The 19,888-nt window shown below is 35.3% G+C and overlaps 3 protein-coding genes across 5 annotated transcripts; 2 read left to right on the top strand and 1 right to left on the bottom strand.

Moving 5' to 3' along the window:
- The first annotated feature begins 2,496 nt into the window (after positions 1-2,496).
- vari (varicose) lies at positions 2,497-14,532 on the top strand. 3 transcript variants are annotated; one of them, XM_053746945.1, is made up of 12 exons: positions 2,497-2,691; positions 5,004-5,101; positions 5,993-6,142; positions 6,418-6,618; positions 7,086-7,316; positions 7,600-7,698; positions 7,866-8,024; positions 8,996-9,206; positions 9,574-9,744; positions 10,107-10,252; positions 11,740-11,814; positions 12,702-14,532. In XM_053746945.1, the coding sequence occupies exons 1-12, from the start codon at positions 2,607-2,609 to the stop codon at positions 12,876-12,878; spliced, it is 1,803 nt and encodes a 600-aa protein (XP_053602920.1). In that variant the 5' UTR covers positions 2,497-2,606; the 3' UTR covers positions 12,879-14,532. The 3 variants fall into 3 exon arrangements, with proteins under 3 accessions (XP_053602920.1, XP_053603075.1, XP_053602995.1); XM_053747020.1 differs by lacking the exon at positions 2,497-2,691 and adding an exon at positions 2,836-2,853; XM_053747100.2 differs by lacking the exon at positions 11,740-11,814 and having other exon boundaries at positions 2,498-2,691.
- Positions 14,319-19,719, bottom strand: LOC128671179 (uncharacterized protein). The gene is made up of 5 exons (XM_053747495.2): positions 19,539-19,719; positions 16,904-17,071; positions 16,602-16,780; positions 15,368-15,541; positions 14,319-14,972 (listed from the first exon to the last, which is right to left on the bottom strand). The coding sequence occupies exons 1-5, from the start codon at positions 19,612-19,614 to the stop codon at positions 14,814-14,816; spliced, it is 756 nt and encodes a 251-aa protein (XP_053603470.1). The 5' UTR covers positions 19,615-19,719; the 3' UTR covers positions 14,319-14,813.
- On the top strand, positions 17,395-19,427 carry Dus3 (Dihydrouridine synthase 3). Its single transcript, XM_053746838.1, has one exon. It carries the CDS (start codon positions 17,552-17,554, stop codon positions 19,355-19,357), a length of 1,806 nt encoding a protein of 601 aa, XP_053602813.1. The 5' UTR covers positions 17,395-17,551; the 3' UTR covers positions 19,358-19,427.
- Positions 19,720-19,888: the final 169 nt, after the last annotated feature.

A 19,888-nucleotide genomic window follows, 5' to 3' on the forward strand; every position in this document is an offset into this window, starting at 1 on the left:
TACCCTCTGACCTCCCTTATCATCCCTCGCACGCGCCAGTGGGAACGAAATAAGGATATTTGTCTTTATCAAAATATCAACAATATTCTTATCAGCTGATTCGTTTGTGTGTTATTTACATCTCCTTTGTTTGCCTGACAAATATAAAAAATATATTTGTACACGTGTTTTATCCGATTGAAAGATAAATGCAATTTTTCTTCCTTTTTGTATGTGTATTTTTTTTTCATGAAGCATGCATGTTGTGTCCCAAAGTTGTCGAGAACGAGTGAAAAAAACGGCACCCCTTTGTGGGCAAAGGGGTCCGTATTTTTCACTCGTCTCGATAAAAAAAAAATTAAGTCACTCTCCACCTCTCCACCTATCTCCACACCAAAAATCATTTAAATCTAATACTCCGATGTGACGCGTAAGAAGGGCGACGAACACTTTCACGTTTATAATATTATTATGGATTTGGAAGCCTGAATATCATAATGCTGATAAGAAAACCCCTGGATGTTTAATGTCATCATACTAACATACTAACTACTGATAAATTACATGTTTTTGAGTGCTACCTATAGACATATACTGCTTCCACGTTCATCCACAAATAAGTAACAATTACACAACAAAATATTCATTAAAAAAACTGTCGAAATAGAACAAAGAAAATCGATCAAGTCAAGAAGAATCGATAAACTTACGAGTATCTTGCTTGAAATAATATTATACTCTATAATATTATAAACCAGTTTTTCACCCCACTTATTTAACTAAGTACGTACATACTTCGTGTACATAGTAATCACGAGACTTAAATACACAATCATGTTTATAAATGTTAAAAATACTGGCCCCTTATCTCTCGTACAACTCGTCTTATTTAGGTACGTTACTATGTGAACTAATTTAAATCAATAGGTATAGTTAGCAGTTACCGTTATTCCCCCGACAAAAAAGGGGTTTATATAAGTTTGACGTAAGTCTGTAACATAGGAGTAAGAATCTTGTAAACTTTAATTTTAAGCTTGTAAACGTATAACCACACTCTTTTTCTTTGAATCGAAAGTCAATCGAAATAACTGACATTGGTTTTTGTACGATTTGCAGGATAAACTAATCACATCCCTAATCCTAGAGATTTACTCTGTTAGGTATTTTAAAAAGTTAAAAAATACTTTAAGCTAATGAATATCTTTCTGCCAATGGCAAATATTATAAAGTGCGACAGTGACAAAACATATTTTAAATTAACGTATGCTTTAAGTTTTATGAATTACAGTCCCGGAATTTCCACGGGAAAAACACGGAATTTTTACGTGGGTCCAAAGCGTAAGCAAACGTTAATTTTCTATAAATCGACAACGCATAGGTTTCCCTTCACAATATTCGCTCGGCGTATCTTTATTTTTCATCTTAAACTAAAGATCGTATGTCTTCAGAACATAACATTCTAAAAATATAAGTGTGTAATATCGACATATTGAAGAGTGAGTACCATGTTTTTATAGTCGGCTCATAAATACCGTTATATTTTTATGGACGTTACATTTCATTATACCAACATCTCGTGTTTAATAAAACGCGATGTTTAAGACGGAAGAAACGTCCATTTTGTATCCAAGTTTAAAGAAGAATCAATTGGGTACACTCGTTTATCGTAGAATGAAAAGATATGAATATCTTTTTTACTTTATTAATGTATGAATACATACAAATAAATTAAAATATGTATTTAGCAAACCAGTTATCCAAAATCCTTATCATTCAGGTATGTACGAGTATACCTGATATGTATTTATAGAAACCATCATTTTCAAAACAAACTCTGCAATAGTAGTAGGTAAATCAATACCTATTTATTGTTACTCAGTTATCATCCTTTATTAGATTTTTCTAGTCAGTAAGAAAATCAATAATATATTTCGGACCGGAAATAAGAAAGTATAGTAACTCTCATGCAAATGTAAACATATTTCGCATCGAATCAACTTCCCGTAAGCAATTCAGAGAAAATGAGTTTGCTGCAAGCTCGGCACATTCCTTCGTTTCATTATGGACCGACAATGAGAAGACGCCAAATGTTTCTGAAACAGTTCATTTAACTCTGTACAGTAAAAGCAGAAAATAATTTCTTTTTTAAAATAACTTCTGGTTTCGTTTTACAAAATTTGTCATAGGTTGAAAGTCAGTGCTTTGGACCAAATTTAAATACATTTTTTCGTAATATTAATACCTTACAATACTGGACACTCAAAACAATAATTTAATTAGAAAAAATCCCGATTTGATTTCAAAATTATATCGAAATACCCGAAATGCCCAATGTAAGTTCCAAGATAAATCTGAATACAGATAGGTAGGTATTGATGTAACCGACCCAGTCTAGAGAGGGGAGCATTACGTCTTATTTAACACGTAAGAGATCTGAAAAGCATATTGTTGAGCTATTATACAGTCGTAAATGTGGGGCGGGCGGCACAGCGCGTGCGCAGGGCGGGCGGCGTGACGTGCCGCTCAGCTGACGCCGGGGCGTCCGCGAGGCGACGCGTCGATACCGCGCCACACCGCCTCAGCCGCGATCTCCAACGTGTCGACTCCACATCACTCCAACCAACCAGATGATGGTGCGACGGAGCGGACGCTACACCGTCAACTGGACGGGCTTCAAAGAATTCACATTCGGAAATAAACCGCCTGATGAAGGTGAGTTTTATAAATAATACCCGCTGACATAACCTCTACGATACTACAGAAACTAGGACAGACGATGTTTTCGCGTATCTGTGCATCCTGGCACGAAATTTTGTGATTGATCAAATATGATTGAGCTTAGGAATACGAGCGATTCCACTTCTCTTTTAGACGGTGAGTGTTAAAATATTATAAACTGTGTAAAAATTGAATTGTTTGTACAGAAATGTTAGAATATATATAGCAGCAAGTAAAATCATATGCAACTCGTGCATCAATAATACAATTATGCTGTTTAGTTACCTAATAAACTTGAGTTGAATGATGGTTCGGATTCAGTATTAGCTTAGGAGCTTATTATTTTTTCTGACATTTACCTTTTTTATAAGCTTTGCTTTTTTTTTTATAAAATATTATTTTACAAAATCTTTTTTATTGGATTATGAATGCAATATCCTAACTTTAGTGTGTATTTAAAGTTATTCGATTTTGTGTCGTTTACTATGTCGAACTCGATATTTTTTTCGTACAATTAGGGATTCATTGGCGCAATCGTTAGTGCATATACAATTACAAAATTTATACAATATGCAAATCAGATACTACATACCTACTTCAGCAAATTGCTGCATTGTTTCTCTTAAAGAACCTACATTTAGTACTTGCGACACGCGAACATGTTTTTCATGTTTATTTTTTGATAAACCGTGTATATCAACTAGCTCAATGAATTACTCGGGGAACAACATATTTCTTTAAGATTAATATAAGTTTACGTACTACATACTTAAATAAAATGTGATTATGGCACTAGTGCGGGAACCCATGTATCGGTTTAGGTAAATGTTGTAAAAAATAAATACAATGCTTGTAAAAATAACACCACAATATAGAAGTTTAATAGTTAAACAAATTAAAAAAAAAGTTGAAAAAGTTTTTGTTGAAAGTTGAAGTTTAAAAGTCGGGGACTTTCTATTAACATTTCGCTACAACTTTTGAACGGTTCAACAGATTTTGATCAAACATATCTAAGAACTACCGCATAAAAATAGCTATCAAATAAAAAAAACCGCATCCAAATCAGTTCACCCTTTTATGAGCTATGGTGCCACGTACTCAGACAGACTCACTTAGCGTTCAAACTTATAACCCCTCTTTTCGAGTCGGGGGTTAAAACTGTGGACGCGTGTGAAGTTACGAAAATGTCACGATCATTATCATTGCTTTTCCTGAGTTGACAGAACTAATGATATATGATTAACGTTTACGGTTCATTTCACGTTGACGTACTCGGGGGATGTGGGTTGTGCCGTGATATAGCCCACCACTAGTGACTGTCATATATAGATGACTATTGTTTACACGAACATTGCGTCACGCACGATGTCGTCGCTACCCCCATCACATTTCAGTAAAACAGTTACTAATATACTAACATTTTTAAATAAGTATTTACTTATATTTTTTTATTATATTATTCAATCTTGCATTGTACTTATAGCGTCTAGGATCAAATTATTTAACTACATGTAGTACATACGTACATACATACTTACATCATAGGCATTTTTACTTACATTTCAAAAATCGACGCGGGAATAGGTAAAAGTTTGCAATTTGGCGGCTATTGTTGTATAAACTTTATAATAAGACTAAGGAGATGTTGCCCGGGGCTTCGCTCCCATGGGAATTTTGAGATGAAATAAAGCCTATAGCAATCTTGGCGAATATACCTTTCAAATGGTGAATAAATTTTTGAAATCGATTCAGCATATTCGGAGTTTCCTCATACATACAAACTCACACACGCTTACCTCTTTATAATAATACTATAGATGAATCTCGATCTAGACATTTACTTGAATAAATACATAGGTTTATTTTTTTTAAACAATCATATTATTTTATTATGTTACGGCTAATCATATTATTGCCTATATCAATGTTACGGCTAAACCCCGAAGTGCGGCTAGAGCTAGGTACAGCTGGTCTCGGTTTGTTACATTACGCCTGGGTGTAGCCTACTTATATCTAGTTAGACCTAGGTTTAGTCTTTATAATTTCGGCTAGACCTAAGTGCAAGTGTTGACTAATAGAAAGGATGAAAATTCGTTTTTAAGACCTAATTGAATTCGACTTAATTGTCTTCATCAACTAACTCATATTTATGGTCTCTACTAATACCACTTCATCTAAAAGAACATACCTAAATATCAACTAAAACATATTAAGTAAATAAACAACTAGATTTAGGCCGGTTTAGCCGTAACATGTTACAACTTACCTGCTTTCTTGTCCGTACTAAATAAAGATTTGTTTTACAGAAAAAAATGAAAAGAAACCCGAAGAAGATTTATCTAACCATGAAGTTATTTTTCTAAAAAGTATAGTGGAAAGTCCTGACTTCAGTAGGAAATACGAGGTGGGTAATATAAAACGTTTCGATTCTGTATACGAAGTAAATACCTACCACATATAGGTATAAGAACATTATATTAAAGGTAAATAGATAATTTTGTTCGTAAGTGAGCGTGAAATAAAAAGTCGAAAATAGAATAGAATTCTTCGTCTTTCTTCGCTTAAAATTATTTATTTTTCTCTCTTATGTTGGTATCTATGCAAAGAAAACCATAGGCCATAGAGTTAACTCTTTCCGCAAACTCCGCAAAGCCCGAGCGCAAAGCAGTAGGTAACTACCTACCTCTAGTTAGCAGTACAGCTCACAACAGATATAAAAACATTAAATTTTAAAATCTGTGCGGATCACACAAAAAGTTGTGTTTGTAAAATTGAAGCTGGTTGATTGAAACTAAAGACCTGTTATGAAACTATAAGCTATGACCTCTAAATAGATATAAATACCTAATATATTTCCACAAATATAATAACATTACATTATTCTTATATCTGTGTGTATTTCATTATTTAAACGTTTGTTTGTTTATGTAAATGTCATGGAATTAGTAGGTACGCTACTAATATATAATAAAAACATCAACAAAGGAAAGCTTGGCGGTCTGTCAATGTCATGTCAAATTAAATGTCCAGGAAACAACGAATGTGAAATTAATCGAGCTTGAGGCTTGGGGTGTGTTATTTTTTGTATAAACAAAATCTCATTGAAAATATCTGACTTAGGTGTTTTGTGTGAAAAATAAATTATATATATTTGAAGCGATTTGATTAATGTATAACGATTTTTCGATTTTCATTCAAGAAATCAAAACAACAAGTGCCACGCCTTTAATGCCTTGTATTTCAGAATGTTGTCAGTTATTAGGTGATCTTATTAAATTCGTGTTTACTGTTCCAGTCCACAGACTTCGAGGAAGATTTGGTAGTTAAACCTGTCTCCCTTGGCAACGTTAGCATAGTAAAATCTCTGAGCGAGTATCGGGGTAACAATATTAGGACTATCGAGCAAGCGGAACTCGCTATATTGTTATCAAGAGTACATTTTAGGGTAAGTTGGTTTTGGCTGAAGCATTTATATAATCCAACAATCTGCATCATTTTAATAATCTTGTACTTTTAAAATATCAAATTGTATAATTTTGTTTAGGTAGTGTTTATATGTGATTAAAAGTTGTTTTTTTAATAACCATATGTTTAAAATGAGTTGTGATAAATATATAAAACTTAAAACACAAAAAAATTGTAAATGAAGTAGAAAATATGAACCTACAAAAGAAAATTTCATTTATATAGTACAGTTCATAAGTGAGTATTCAATTTCAGGCTCTAATAGATGCACATGATAAAATTGGTGCCATTTGGCTAGAGCGAGGGTCGGGCACTGACGAAAAGGCGGTAGTTAAAGAGAGTAAAGACACAGCTGAAGGTGGTGAAAAGACACCAGAGGAGAACGGAGACATGCCTGTGGAGACTGTGAAAGTTGTCGGCCTTCGCAAGGTGCCTGGACAGCCTTTGGGCTTGACAGTGAGTAATTCTGTCGATGTATAGTGATATGTCAAATTACTTGAATAAAGTCTTCCTGATCTGCAGTTTTTAGTCAGAATTAGCGTAATTAGAATTGCAAAAGAATCCCCTTTGTATTTTTGCCTCTTGTGTGTATTTTTAGAACACTTTGTGCTACCACTGTGTCAGAAACACATTAAAAATATTTTTCAAAACAAATTTATTTACTCATACTTTATCAGTACATAAGGGCAAATTCACAAGTACATTTTTATATTTTGAAAAGAAATGTGGATTAATACATCTTGCTGTCAGCAATTACCACTACTTGATAATTAATTCGAATCAATGTTATTGTGTGTGAAACTAAATTGTTTATACCATACATTATGTATTCTAGCTGAATCCACATGGTGTTCAATCAGATACAATATAAAGAAATTTATATTTCCTGTTTTAGAGACATGTTTTAATTTATTTTCCACTAGGTGACAACAGATGAGCATGGGCAGCTGATAGTAGCAAGAATATTAGCGGGCAGTGCGGCTGCAAAGCAGGCATTGGTGTCTGTGGGAGATGTTTTGTTGGAAGTGGATGGAGTTCAGATAGACACGGAGGAGCAGCTCAAGGAAGCTGTAGCTAAGCCTAGCGAAAGGCTAACGCTTAAAGTCGGACCTAACCTTAAGGAGAAGAGCTCACAGCTCACCAACAAACTTAGTGTATGATTTTTTTAATGTTTTTGTTTTTAAAATGAATCTAATGCAAAATATTTCTTTCTGACAGAGATATCAAGTTTATTCCACAAATTATATTCTTGGATTATAGTTAATTAATAACAGAAATATATATATATATTCATAATATAAATTTTTACACTGACTCTTTCTTCTAATAGTTGTTGTGGCCACTTATTCATCAAACCTAAATAGTTTGACAGCCATGTAAACTCAAAAACAAGATGAAATCTCTGCAAAGTGTTAAATAGGATATTATGCTTTCTAGTGTTACATGAGGGCACTATTTGATTACGATCCAAAAGAAGATACATTACTGCCCTGCAAAGAAATTGGACTGGAATTCAAAAGAGGTGACATTTTACAGGTAAATTGAACATTCTTAACTACTATTCAAAAGTTTAGACTCAAAATGTTAGGTATCCTGATTCTTGGGGGAATCTAAAATAGTTTGAAAATTACCCATTTTACGACTATTAATGCTTGTAAATTGAATGACGATTATATTGACACCAGCCTATTTTTGTATTTTAGGTCTCAGATCGTAAGGACCCCAACTGGTGGCAGGCTAGTCATGTGAAGAACCCTGATGTGGTAGGACTTATACCCTCACCTGAGCTAGAAGAGAGACGCAAAGCTTATGTGCCGCCTGAAGCTGATTTCGTGCACAAAATTAGCATATGCGGTGCGAGGGTAAGTAACAACATATTTTTGTTCTTTTATATATCAAACTAGCGGTGTCCCGGGTTGACAACCCTGTCAAAATGTCGAAATAAATAATAGCTTACTATTGTTACAAGAAATCCATTGAGTAAATCCAAGGATTACCCCCTACGGAAAAACTTATTCTCTTTATAATTATTAATAGGGGACAGACATTGATTAATCATAGGTCTCTGGGACATCAAAATTTTGCAGGAAATGGAATTTGTTAAAAGTTCACTAACAATAATTGACTCTTCGATTTGAACAGAATCACATCAAATACAATTATATACAAAAAACTACCATATAATACTGGACATATTTTTGCAATATGATCATAGAAACCGCTCAACTGCATTCCACGTTATAATTGTTTGGAAGTGGTGAGTCACATGTTCTAATGAATAACAAAACAATAGCATGTCCTGCAATGACTCATACAATTAGTTTGATAATTGTCACGATCTCCATGCGATATTACGACATATCCATTCAAGTTAATTATGATTTAAACATTTGCATGTCACTAATTTGGTAATCAGCAAATTATTGTAAATTATACTCGTGTGAATTCTCTGTAGGGATACCAAAAATGTGGCTATTTAATCTGCTACATATGTACTTTCCACGATATGTCGGCACGAAATTTGTGGGTTTTATTTATATAGCCTTTTATAAATACAATTATTATAAGATGCCAATTTAGAATAGGATGGGCCGCGTGGGCTGTATCAAGTTAGGCTTGTGTCCCTTCACAAAATAAAATATAGCCTGTGTAAATGTGCGGGGAAAGAATTACGAGCAACATTAATTTATTCTCTTTTTGTAAAACTTCAGCTAAAAACTACACTAATACTTAGAAAAAAATAACAAAAAGAGATATGGCCAAATAAAAGTTTTCATCTGCATAGATGAAAACTACACTTTAACGCCCCACACACTACACTAACGCCTCACAGATATCGAAGAAGAAGAAGAAGTTCGTATACGAGTCGCGGTCTAGCGTGCAGCTGGAGGGCGCGGAGCTGGCGCTGTACGAGGAGGTGGCGCGCACGCCGCCCTTCCTGCGGCGCGTGCTGGCGCTCGTGGGCACGCGCGGCGTCGGCCGCCGCACGCTCAAGAACCGTATGATTCAGGACCATCCTGATAGGTTCGGCGCTGTTGTCCCACGTGAGTTTTCTTGACACGATTTATCGTGTGTATTGCTAATATTGCTGTGAGAACCAGATATCGTAGACATGCGTCTACGATACCCTCGACCACCCTGATAGATCCGGCGCTGTTGTGCCACGTGAGCCTTATTGACACTACTCTCTGTGGTTAGTTAGCATGTCACCCACCTGTCACGTCTACTAACCGAGGTCCCACGGTTAGTAGACGTGACAGGTGGGGGCACGAAATCTTGTCGTAAGGTAGAATTGAATTCCTTTGGCATGAGGTACGGGAATAAGACCTGATTTCCTAACCGTGTCTGCCATGTTTTGGCCATTCCTATCTGTCTCATTCTGACATACATATTTTATGTTCTGCATCACAGACACATCCCGCCCTCCGCGGCCGATGGAAGAGAACGGGCAATCTTACTGGTTCGTGTCTCGCGAGGAGATGGAGCGTGACGCCCACGCCGGCCGCTTCCTGGAGTACGGGGAACATAACGGTCATCTCTACGGGACACACCTCGATTCCATTCGGGCTATCATCAAGGAAGGTGAGTGTTACACACGATCGTACTTGTTCGTGTTTAAAAATGTCAAATTTCACCTACTCCTCTTACCTAAACAATTTAAATTTTCCACATCGCTTTTGTATCCACGACAATGCATTATTATGATAAGCACGATCTGATAGTGCACCCATGATCGGTTTCCGATAAAATATATTCTCAGCTGTTTAATGCACGGATATTATATTTTTGCCACATGTTAAATGAAAGAAGATCTCTATGTAGCGATAAAAGCTTGTGCAAAAATGTCAGTTTAGTAAAAAAGAAACATTTTACATTTCAGACTTATAATGTAATCTATCAGAAACATGTGAAACAGGCTAATCATTGTATAAACTTGTTCGCAGGAAAAATGTGTATCCTGGACTGTGCGCCGCAGTCGCTGAAGCTGCTGCACACCAGCAGTGAGTTCCTGCCGTTCGCGGTGATGCTGGCCGCGCCCGGCATCGAGCAGCTGCGCAACCTCACGCACGCCTCCAACAGGAACCTCGAGGTCAGTGCTGCACTACACTCAGTTGGCGGGCTGGATGTCATCCTGCACCGAAGCTGCTGGACATCAGCAGTAGTGCCTGCCGTTCGCGGTGATGCTGGCCGCGCCCGGATTGAGTAAAAAAACATCAAAACTTTCGCAATTGGGTCTCTATCTATAAGCATTTAAGCATTAATGTGAATAGCATACTGTATTGTCGCATAGAAGCGGTAGTGGTGTTAAGACGCCCGCCTGTGGATCGAAAGGTCCTAGGTTCGAATCCTACTCGTGCCACATGAGTTTACCAGTACACCAATCTGACTCATGTATAGTAGTTTTCATCGACCACCACTTGCTTCCGGTGAAGGAAAACATCGTGAGGAAACCTGCATACTGGTTGATTATTAATTGTGTGTTATATTACTTGTGTGTGAAATGGAGAAGGCAATGGCAAACCACTTCATTTTAATGCCACGAAAGTTGTGTGTGTTTCACAATAACCACGTAAGACGCCTTTGTCCGCTACCTAAGACCCTCAGACATGAGGAATACGACTATGAAAAGATTGTGGCATAATGTGTTTTTTTACCATAACGGTTTACGCATGAGTATTTAAAGAATAAGTAATAACTATGCTAAAAGTTAATTATGCCACATTTACAAAAATCTAAATGCAATATCAAAAATTAATTATGTCTTAGACCTATTATGCCAAAACCGATATGCCAAAGAACAATAGGACAAAAAAAAAAAACGAAAATAAGGGACCCCTTTGCATGTATTATATTAGTTGCATAGTTAGATATTACTTAGCTTGTTAGCTTGACGTGAGATAATGTTTCATAAACTCGTGTTGAGGTCAGTCGTCGGAGAGAAGTTATAGAGGTCAACAAACTTAAATCTAACGACCTAATGGATTAGCGTTATCACGCGGGACTGAAGCCAATGACCCCTAACTTGCGATAGCTTGTGTGACTAGCATTGACTATGGACCCGTTAAGTATTACATAACGCAATTTTTGTAAATTATTGATTAAAAAAAATTGAGCTACGTTGAACGTAACGCATTTTTGGAAGATTTTTGATCTCAACTCGTCTTATTGTCGCGCCTAATTTAATTATAATGAGCCGGTAATGTGTAGCATTAGCCATTAGATTTTCGAAGTAAGGCCTTTTTCACCGCTTTCTGATAAAATATCTGATAGGTAGCCTATATTTAACATATCGGACAGATAGTGCTAAAACTTGTGTTTCACAAGAGTTGGATATGGCTAAGTGGACACCACATCAGGTAGATTCATCTAGCTGTTAGTTTATCTGTCAGATTACAATATAAATTTTATCTGAAAGTGATAGCACAGGCCATTTTTTTCTTATCAGTAGTTCAATTTTTTCTTAATGCTCAAGTTTAATTTCGGCGAGCATGAATAATTTTATCATTGTTTTATTTATTATAAATTGCATGTTGTGTATTGTATTTTTAATGATATTGTCGTGTCGTGGCATGTTAGTTCGACCGGCAGAGCTCCATACGCTACAGCTCGCGGCGCGCGCGCACCTTGGAGTCCCTCGCGTCGTTGTACGAGGTAAATTATTATAGCATGTCTTGCCTATGCATGAATAATAGTGGTAGCAAGTAAATTTCAGTATATTGACGAAAAATGAAATTCCCTCGCCAATAACTGTACAACACTTTTTGTATCTTTAGATGTTATAAACATTACACGCACTTGGTTTTTATAATTTATTCATTAAGTAACCTTTTCATTTAATTAATCATTTTTATGTTCTCACTGCTAGGGTACTTACGGTACCTACCGTTTTCCTTATGAATGGACAAAGATTGGTGGGTTTTGACAACTGCAAATACTGTCTGGATCAACGACTTTGCATGCCTTTCGAAGCACGGAGGAGTTCGAAATAATTCGTTTTATGTCACCCATCTAATGACCGACCATTACGAAAGTTGCTAAACTATTACTAATTTCTGCGCCACCGAGCTCCTCATTTATTAACTAAATTCAAATACTTTCTAAGACAATGCAAACTATGAGTATGGTAAACCAAATTCTCAATTTTTCATGCACTAATTTATTATAATAATTATTTATATTGTGACATTAGTTAGACATTAATTATATTGTGTACTAACGTAGTTTATATGCACTGCTAACAAAATTATAATTATCCTTGTTACTTATAAATAAATAAAAATACATTATTTCTTTGATTTTTCTATCACTTCTGATTCGTCATCATAAACACCTCGGATATATAATCTTAACTAATATTATGAATTTGAAGTTACATTTTCATATAAATTTGCTTTGGAACAATTTTTCACTATGCAAGTTACAAATTCAGTATGAAGGTGCAAAAACACATTGATAATATTTGTTAAGATAAACACCAACACTACTAAAATAAAACATTTCAATGACATAAAACTAAATTCGTTGTTTCCACCAATCAGGAAGAGGATATGAAGCAGACTCTAGAAGAAAGCGCGCGCATCCAGCGCCAGTACGAGAAGTACATTGACCTGGTCATCACTAACAACAACATGGACACTACGTACTCGAAAATAATGGACGCACTACACTCTCTTTCCACCGACCACCAGTGGGTCCCAGTCAGCTGGATTTATTAACATTCGGAAGTGTATAAGGTTTAGAAATATTCGTAGGGTTGCCAATTGTCACTTCTAAAAGTTAGTTCCTAAATTCAAGCAGATTAGGAAAATCCAAAAGACAGAGAGAGTATTTATGATCAAATAATCAGTTCGAAACATATATCACTAAATCTTTGATTATTCATGAACAAAATAAAAACTGCCTTCATATTCGCCAACATCACAACGTTGCGTGCGTTGATATCATAAAGGTGGCAGCCCTATAATGTACTAGATAAGTTGAGACGCAAGTGGTTAGCTCAAAAATAAACTAATAAAATTCATTTTATGTTAAAAGTAACTCAATTAATATTAATGAGTGCCTAAAATTATAATGTGATTTACATCACAAAGCCTATTAATTCCGAATTGCCTAATAATAAATAGATTTAAAAAATATTTAGAACCACAAGCGTCTGATAAAAACGAGTAGCTACATAGAAATTAAGGATTGTCAGTCTTCCCGCACTGAGCAAGCAAGATTGGTTGTTTAATAATGCATTTTTATAGACTTCAATTCACAAATATGTGAATAAAAATTATTTTCAAACATTTAATCATTTACAGAACAAATAAAAAATATTTATTTTCAGAATACTTCTATAATAATAGTTTAAATTGTTTTTGTTGTTGATGTAGATGGAAGAATAATAATGAAAAATGACGTCTCTTCAATCTTTGTGTAAACTTATAAATTATAGCATCCATCAGAGACAAACGTGCAAAAAAGGAAAAGTATTTTTTATTATTTACTTTTGACTAGCACAAAATCTTTTAAGTTAAATCGAATCTTGCTCCTAATAGATTTCTTTTAGATTCTTACGAATATTTTTAGATACGATTGTATGAGACTAAATTTAATGACAATGCACAGTGCGGGTTCAGAACTTTAGTGTATTGAATATTGTGCCACGCCTGCCATTCCAGGATAATGCTTGTATTATATCACTTAATAATAAAGTAGCAAACAATATATTGCGGCACTTAAAAGAGAGACAATGACAAGATGTGGCTTGTAATCAAATTGTACTAGCCTAAAATTACTAAGTGAAAGATGTTCTAAAAATGTAGTATTCTATGCTTGAACCTACCGAAATTATTAAAATAAGATATTAAGTATAAGCATCATACATTTTTATTGAGCATTTAATTTTATATTATTAGTATCACATTATTTCTTAGGCAGAGAAAGTCTTCGTAGTATGTAAACGAATGATATTATAAATCACAACAATAAATATTAAGATCTCAAAATTTTGTATTCATTGAAGTTTTGTGCTAAGATAGGTTATAGTTACCTATATTATGTAATCTCTCTATTGTTTGTAAGTTTTACTTCAATTTTTTCTTAGCATTTATCTTATTTTTCAATAATATTCATCACAAAATCAATCACATTTTACGATTATATTTTTATTATATATATTATAAGATATGCATATTTTGCATTTGTATTATTTTGAGCAATAGGTATCATCGTAATCTCAAGGATTCTTACTTGTACCTAATGTTATATAAAATATAAAATTAGCTTGTACTTAATTGAGAATCTCACATTCCGTCCATTTTATTTTGTTATTTAGCTGTAAATTTTATTGTCAAGATTTATTCAATATACATGATGTAACATCGATTCCTTATTTTATTTTCGCTTTATTATTTTATTCTTAACATTGCACTTTTAAACAAATAAAATGTTACTCACTGCCAGTTGTCATTTAAATATATTAACCAAAATGCAAAAGTGAACAGGTATAAATACGAAACCAAAAACATCAAAGATGCTATAATACAATATTTTATTCAATAACAGTAAAATAACAATAATCATCTGATCTAGACCACACTTTCATAAAAAATGACACGAATAAATAGACAGTAGTATTATTATTATTTGGATGCAGACAGACCTATTTATTGATTAGTTTGTCGTGAACTCTTGTGATGGCGCGCCGAATTCTTGAATATATTAGGGTCGATGTGATTCAAACCCGGCTCGTTGGCTACCACCACAGATGTTGTCTCAGTGTCGACTTTCTCCAGTAGATGGGGCGCCAGTAGTAAGAACAATTGCTAAAAAATAAGAAAAAGAAAAAGTTGAAGATATAACCTAGTATAATGGTATTATTTCATCTTATGTCCTCCTGTCGCCGAACTCCGACACATGCCGACGCGCATGCGTTAACATTGCGCCATTTGTACGAGAGCTTTTATTTACCACACTGAAAAACCGGCAATATATACCGAATCCATCAAAGTTAGACAAACTGCTGGACGACAGTGTGGAGCCAGCATTAGATCATATTATAAAGCCAACATTTCTTACCTAATTACAAGAATCATAGGCTGGTTGGCCTGAAATAAATAGTTGAACTATTTTGTACATTAGTTGTTGGCTCAATAAAGCTAATAAATTAATAAACTTTTATGGGAGAAATTCTAAGATTCCGTTAATTCAGTAAAGTCACCTCGGCCCAGGGTATCAGCGGTAGATTGGCGAATGCCGCTTGCCAGCCAGGCAAGCCGAGGTGGACCAGCGCCATTCTGAAGTACATGGTGAAGGAATCCGACAGCCAGCCCCACGTGCCCTCGCGAGTTATCAGCCATACGGACCACGAGCCGCCAGTGTAGATCAGGCAGACCTGTGATCAGACGAATGAATAGGGTCACAGCATATCCCAAGACCAAGACAATTGAATGGGACGCCGGTTCACGAAAAAAGAGATCAGGACTAAGTACTATATATATATAGTACTTAGTCCTGATTTTGCCCATGGCTTCGCATGCGTTAATTTCAGTTCTTAAAAGGAATCGAAGTAAAATTTCAGTTATTCTTTTATCGTGTATTCCTTAGAATACGAATTTGAATCAATACAAGTCTTAACTGGTATTGATTCAAATTCGTATTTTTTGTCATCTTTACTTCAATTCCCCGTTTCCCACTACGATTTCCGCTACGTGTCATGTCTCCCATGTCGTTTCTCGTAAATATGTACCCCATCCCATTACCCGCTACGTGTCCCATTCCCGCTTCTCTTCAAAAATAACAAAATTTCGCATAAATTTCCACCCCTACATCATTCCCCTAGAGATCAAATTTTCAAAATCTAGCTAATATTTTACTAAGTATATATAGATTAATAACTACAAAATAATTTCAATCAAAAATTTCATGTGACTCACTTCAAAAATGACGACTTTTCATACAAACTTGCAACCCCAATTTCACCCCTACAGGGATGTAATTTTCAAAAATAGAATTAATTATTATTTTTTACCAACTACAAATTTAAATCAAAAATATCATGTGTCTCACTTGAAAAATGACGAAGTTTCATACAACCTGGCAACCCCTATTTGACCCCCTTAGGGATGGCATTTCAAAATATCCTTTCTTAGCGGACGTCTCCTATTCACAATCTACCTTCCTGCCAAATTTCATCTTCATGGGCTCAGTAGTTTTCGTGATACGTGAGTGAGTGAATGTTTTTTTGTGAGGTGCAGGCCCAAACGGGCGAGTCGCCCTCTATCACATACCCATAGACTAGACTAAATAAAAAAGTATAAGTTTGTGGCGAATGTTTATTACTGTAATGTTATACATATAAATGATTAGCAGTAGTAAATCTGTGATTGTTCGGATAAACTAGGTACTACAACTTCTACCTAACTTTTTCGTTATTAATAATTTGATGAACTTACCTTCCCAATAGTCCTGCAGCTGTCCAATTCGAACACCTTACTTTTAGTGTTCAGCACCGGTCGAGGGCCGTTACCCTGTCTACTGACAGAAAAGTCCAGAAGATCCTTCAAGGCTGGTGTGAGATATAGTTCGCTCAGTGGATTTACATGGATGGACCCCACAGGTAAGATGTCATCAGCTGTAATTAAAAGGAGTTTTCAGTACCGATTATGCTACGGTCTGGTCATGCTACAACCATAGGCATTGGTGTTTTAAGAATCTTTATGGTAGGTATCTTATTTATATACGAAACTATACTTTCCTGAATATTTGTAATGCCAAGTCAACTGGAAGCCGTCACTTGAAGCATAAAAATTGCGTAAATCATCTGGTAACACTGCAGAATGTCGTTGTTCCCAAGAAGATATGGCCACACGATCACACGGTGTTCTACGCTCTACGTTGACATTGCATATTCGAGGATCACCTTCTATAATTTAAAGTAAACAGTTTACAAAACCCAATATTGTTGTGTCATGTCGTTATTCAAATGAATAACGACATAAAAACGTATTGGGTTTACTGGGTTTACTATAATTTTATAAATATTATGTTCGCACTTTGTAGGTCGTACAACCCGTACGAAATAACTGCTTATGTATAACCATTACCTAATTATATCTTTTTCGTGGGTGGTTAAATAAACGACGGCGGCATAGAGGTTTTCAAAAAATATTTACACAATCAAATTCTATTATTCAGTTGGCCCTACTGTAAAACTGTCACCAGTTAAGACATTAGCTGACATTGACAGGTCGCCCTTGCTTGGATTGGATTGAATAAAAATAACCTCAATTGTTACCGGAGACCGGAGTGCGGTAACGATAATTACGTTTTTATACTTAAGTAGTAATAGATATAATATTAGTGATACATTTAATGTTTTAATCGTAAATAAACCACGATAATTATGACAAATCCAAATGCCGGAGTTTGCGCTATTAAAAAGGAATTTATTGTTGAAAAATCTGACAGAATTGGGAATACTGAAGAAGGTTCAACTGTTTCAAAACGAAAACTAAATAAGGATGATGAAATTGACCTAGAAAATAATGAAGATGCTAATAAGAAAACAAAGTCTGATCATAGCGAGGAACCTCGAACAAAGAACAAAAAGAGAGGGCAAAACAAAGCCAGACCAAAAACATTTCAAGATAGCAAAGAAAATAAACCCTGTCCCAGCATTGTGGACATCGCATCTAGTGAAGAGTCGAAACTCTGCCACTATAATAACTGCAAGTTCATACACAATCCCATTGAATATTTAAAGAATAAACCCAAAGACATTGGAGAACTATGTCATGTATACAACAAGAGAGGCAGATGCCCTAGAGGGATCGCTTGTAGATTCGGATCAAAGCATATCACACCAGAAGGATACAACAAAATTAATGAAGAAAAATTCAAGGAATGGAGAGATGATGTTCGAAATTCCATTCAACCTTCACTTCAAACTTCATTACAAAAGAGAAAATATGATCTTAGTTTTGCAGAGAAACTAGTAAAACTAATGGATATGAGAAATAAACCTACAACTCAAGAATCAGACCACGCAACAGAACCTTTTAAAGCATATGACAAGTTGGAAGAAAATGTTGGGAATTCTGGAACTATTACTGATGAAGATATAATAAAACTACTGCCTAGAGAGAAAAAAACTATTGATTGGAAAGACAAGTTATATCTCAGCCCACTTACCACTGTAGGAAATCTTCCATTCAGAAGAATATGTAAACAATATGGTGCTGACATTACTTGTGGGGAAATGTCCCTGTGCGAGTCACTGCTTAAAGGAACAAAGCAAGAATGGGCTCTAGTCAAAAGGCATGAATCAGAGGATTTATTTGGAGCACAAATATGTGGAAACAATGTTTACATGATCACAAAGGTGGCCCAGCTGTTGCAAGAAAATACAGAACTTGACTTCATAGATTTAAACCTTGGGTGTCCCATTGACTTAATTTACAAAAAAGGTGGAGGTAGTGGCATGATGCATCGGACATCTTCATTACAAGCTTCTGTATTATGTGCTTCAAAACTGCTAAGCATACCATTTACTGTCAAAATGAGGACTGGTGTATACCAAGATAAGAAAATTGCCCATACTGTAATACCAAAAGTAGTTGAAGCAGGAGCATCACTAATTACATTGCATGGCAGATCCAGAGAAGCCAGGTATACTCGGTCCGCAGACTGGGAGTATATTGAAACTTGTGCAAAAACTGCAGCTCCTTGTCCAGTCTATGGAAATGGTGACATTTTGTGTTATGATGATTATGTAAAAAAAAGAGAAATAGCACCAACTATTCAAGGAGTAATGATTGGTCGTGGGGCTCTTATCAAGCCCTGGATATTTACTGAGATAAAAGAACAAAAGTTATGGGATATCAGTAGTTCAGAAAGGTTTGATATCCTCAGAAAGTATACTAACTATGGTTTGGAGCACTGGGGTTCTGATATGCAAGGTGTTGAAAATACACGCAGATTTTTACTAGAGTGGTTATCATTTCTTTACCGCTATGTCCCAGTGGGTTTGCTGGAAAGACCCCCACAGAAGATTAATGAGAGACCACCAACTTACTTTGGTAGAAATGATTTGGAAACACTCATGGCTTCAGGCAACTGTACAGATTGGATAAAAATTAGTGAAATGTTGTTAGGACCTGTACCTGATGGATTTGTTTTTCTACCAAAGCATAAGGCAAATTCTTACTAAGATGACTTTTATTTATACATATGTAGATTTATGTACATAATGTTAATCTGTTAATAAAATTTGAAGCCCATTGCTAATTGTTTTCAAATTTTCTTCTTCAGCATTTAGGTATTCACTGCATGAATTCATTTTATATTCCCTTGCTATACATATTTAATTTTCTAAAAAGGAACATACTCACCCAATATTTTAGTAACTCCCAGAGTTATATTCTCGTAAAAAGAATCTTCAGATACCAGATCTACACAGAAACTCATCTTTTGATTTAGAAATCTGGGATTTTTTCCAAATAGATAGCTATTACAATATCATGTTTACTATATTATATATACTACATTATGTTGGAAAACGCAATATTGTCGCTATAGCAACATGGCCATGGAATTAGTAGGTACTATAGATAGTCATGGATTTAGTAAGTACTTCATACTACTTATTCCATGACTATACTACCAAGACCATTGGCGAGCAGAGATTGAACCCGCGCGCAATTTTAATTCGGCGCCAGGAGCGCTAGTTTAGTGTGAGATA

The sequence above is a fragment of the Plodia interpunctella genome, chromosome 1, assembly GCF_027563975.2.
Source record: "Plodia interpunctella isolate USDA-ARS_2022_Savannah chromosome 1, ilPloInte3.2, whole genome shotgun sequence".
Lineage (NCBI taxonomy): Eukaryota > Metazoa > Arthropoda > Insecta > Lepidoptera > Pyralidae > Plodia > Plodia interpunctella.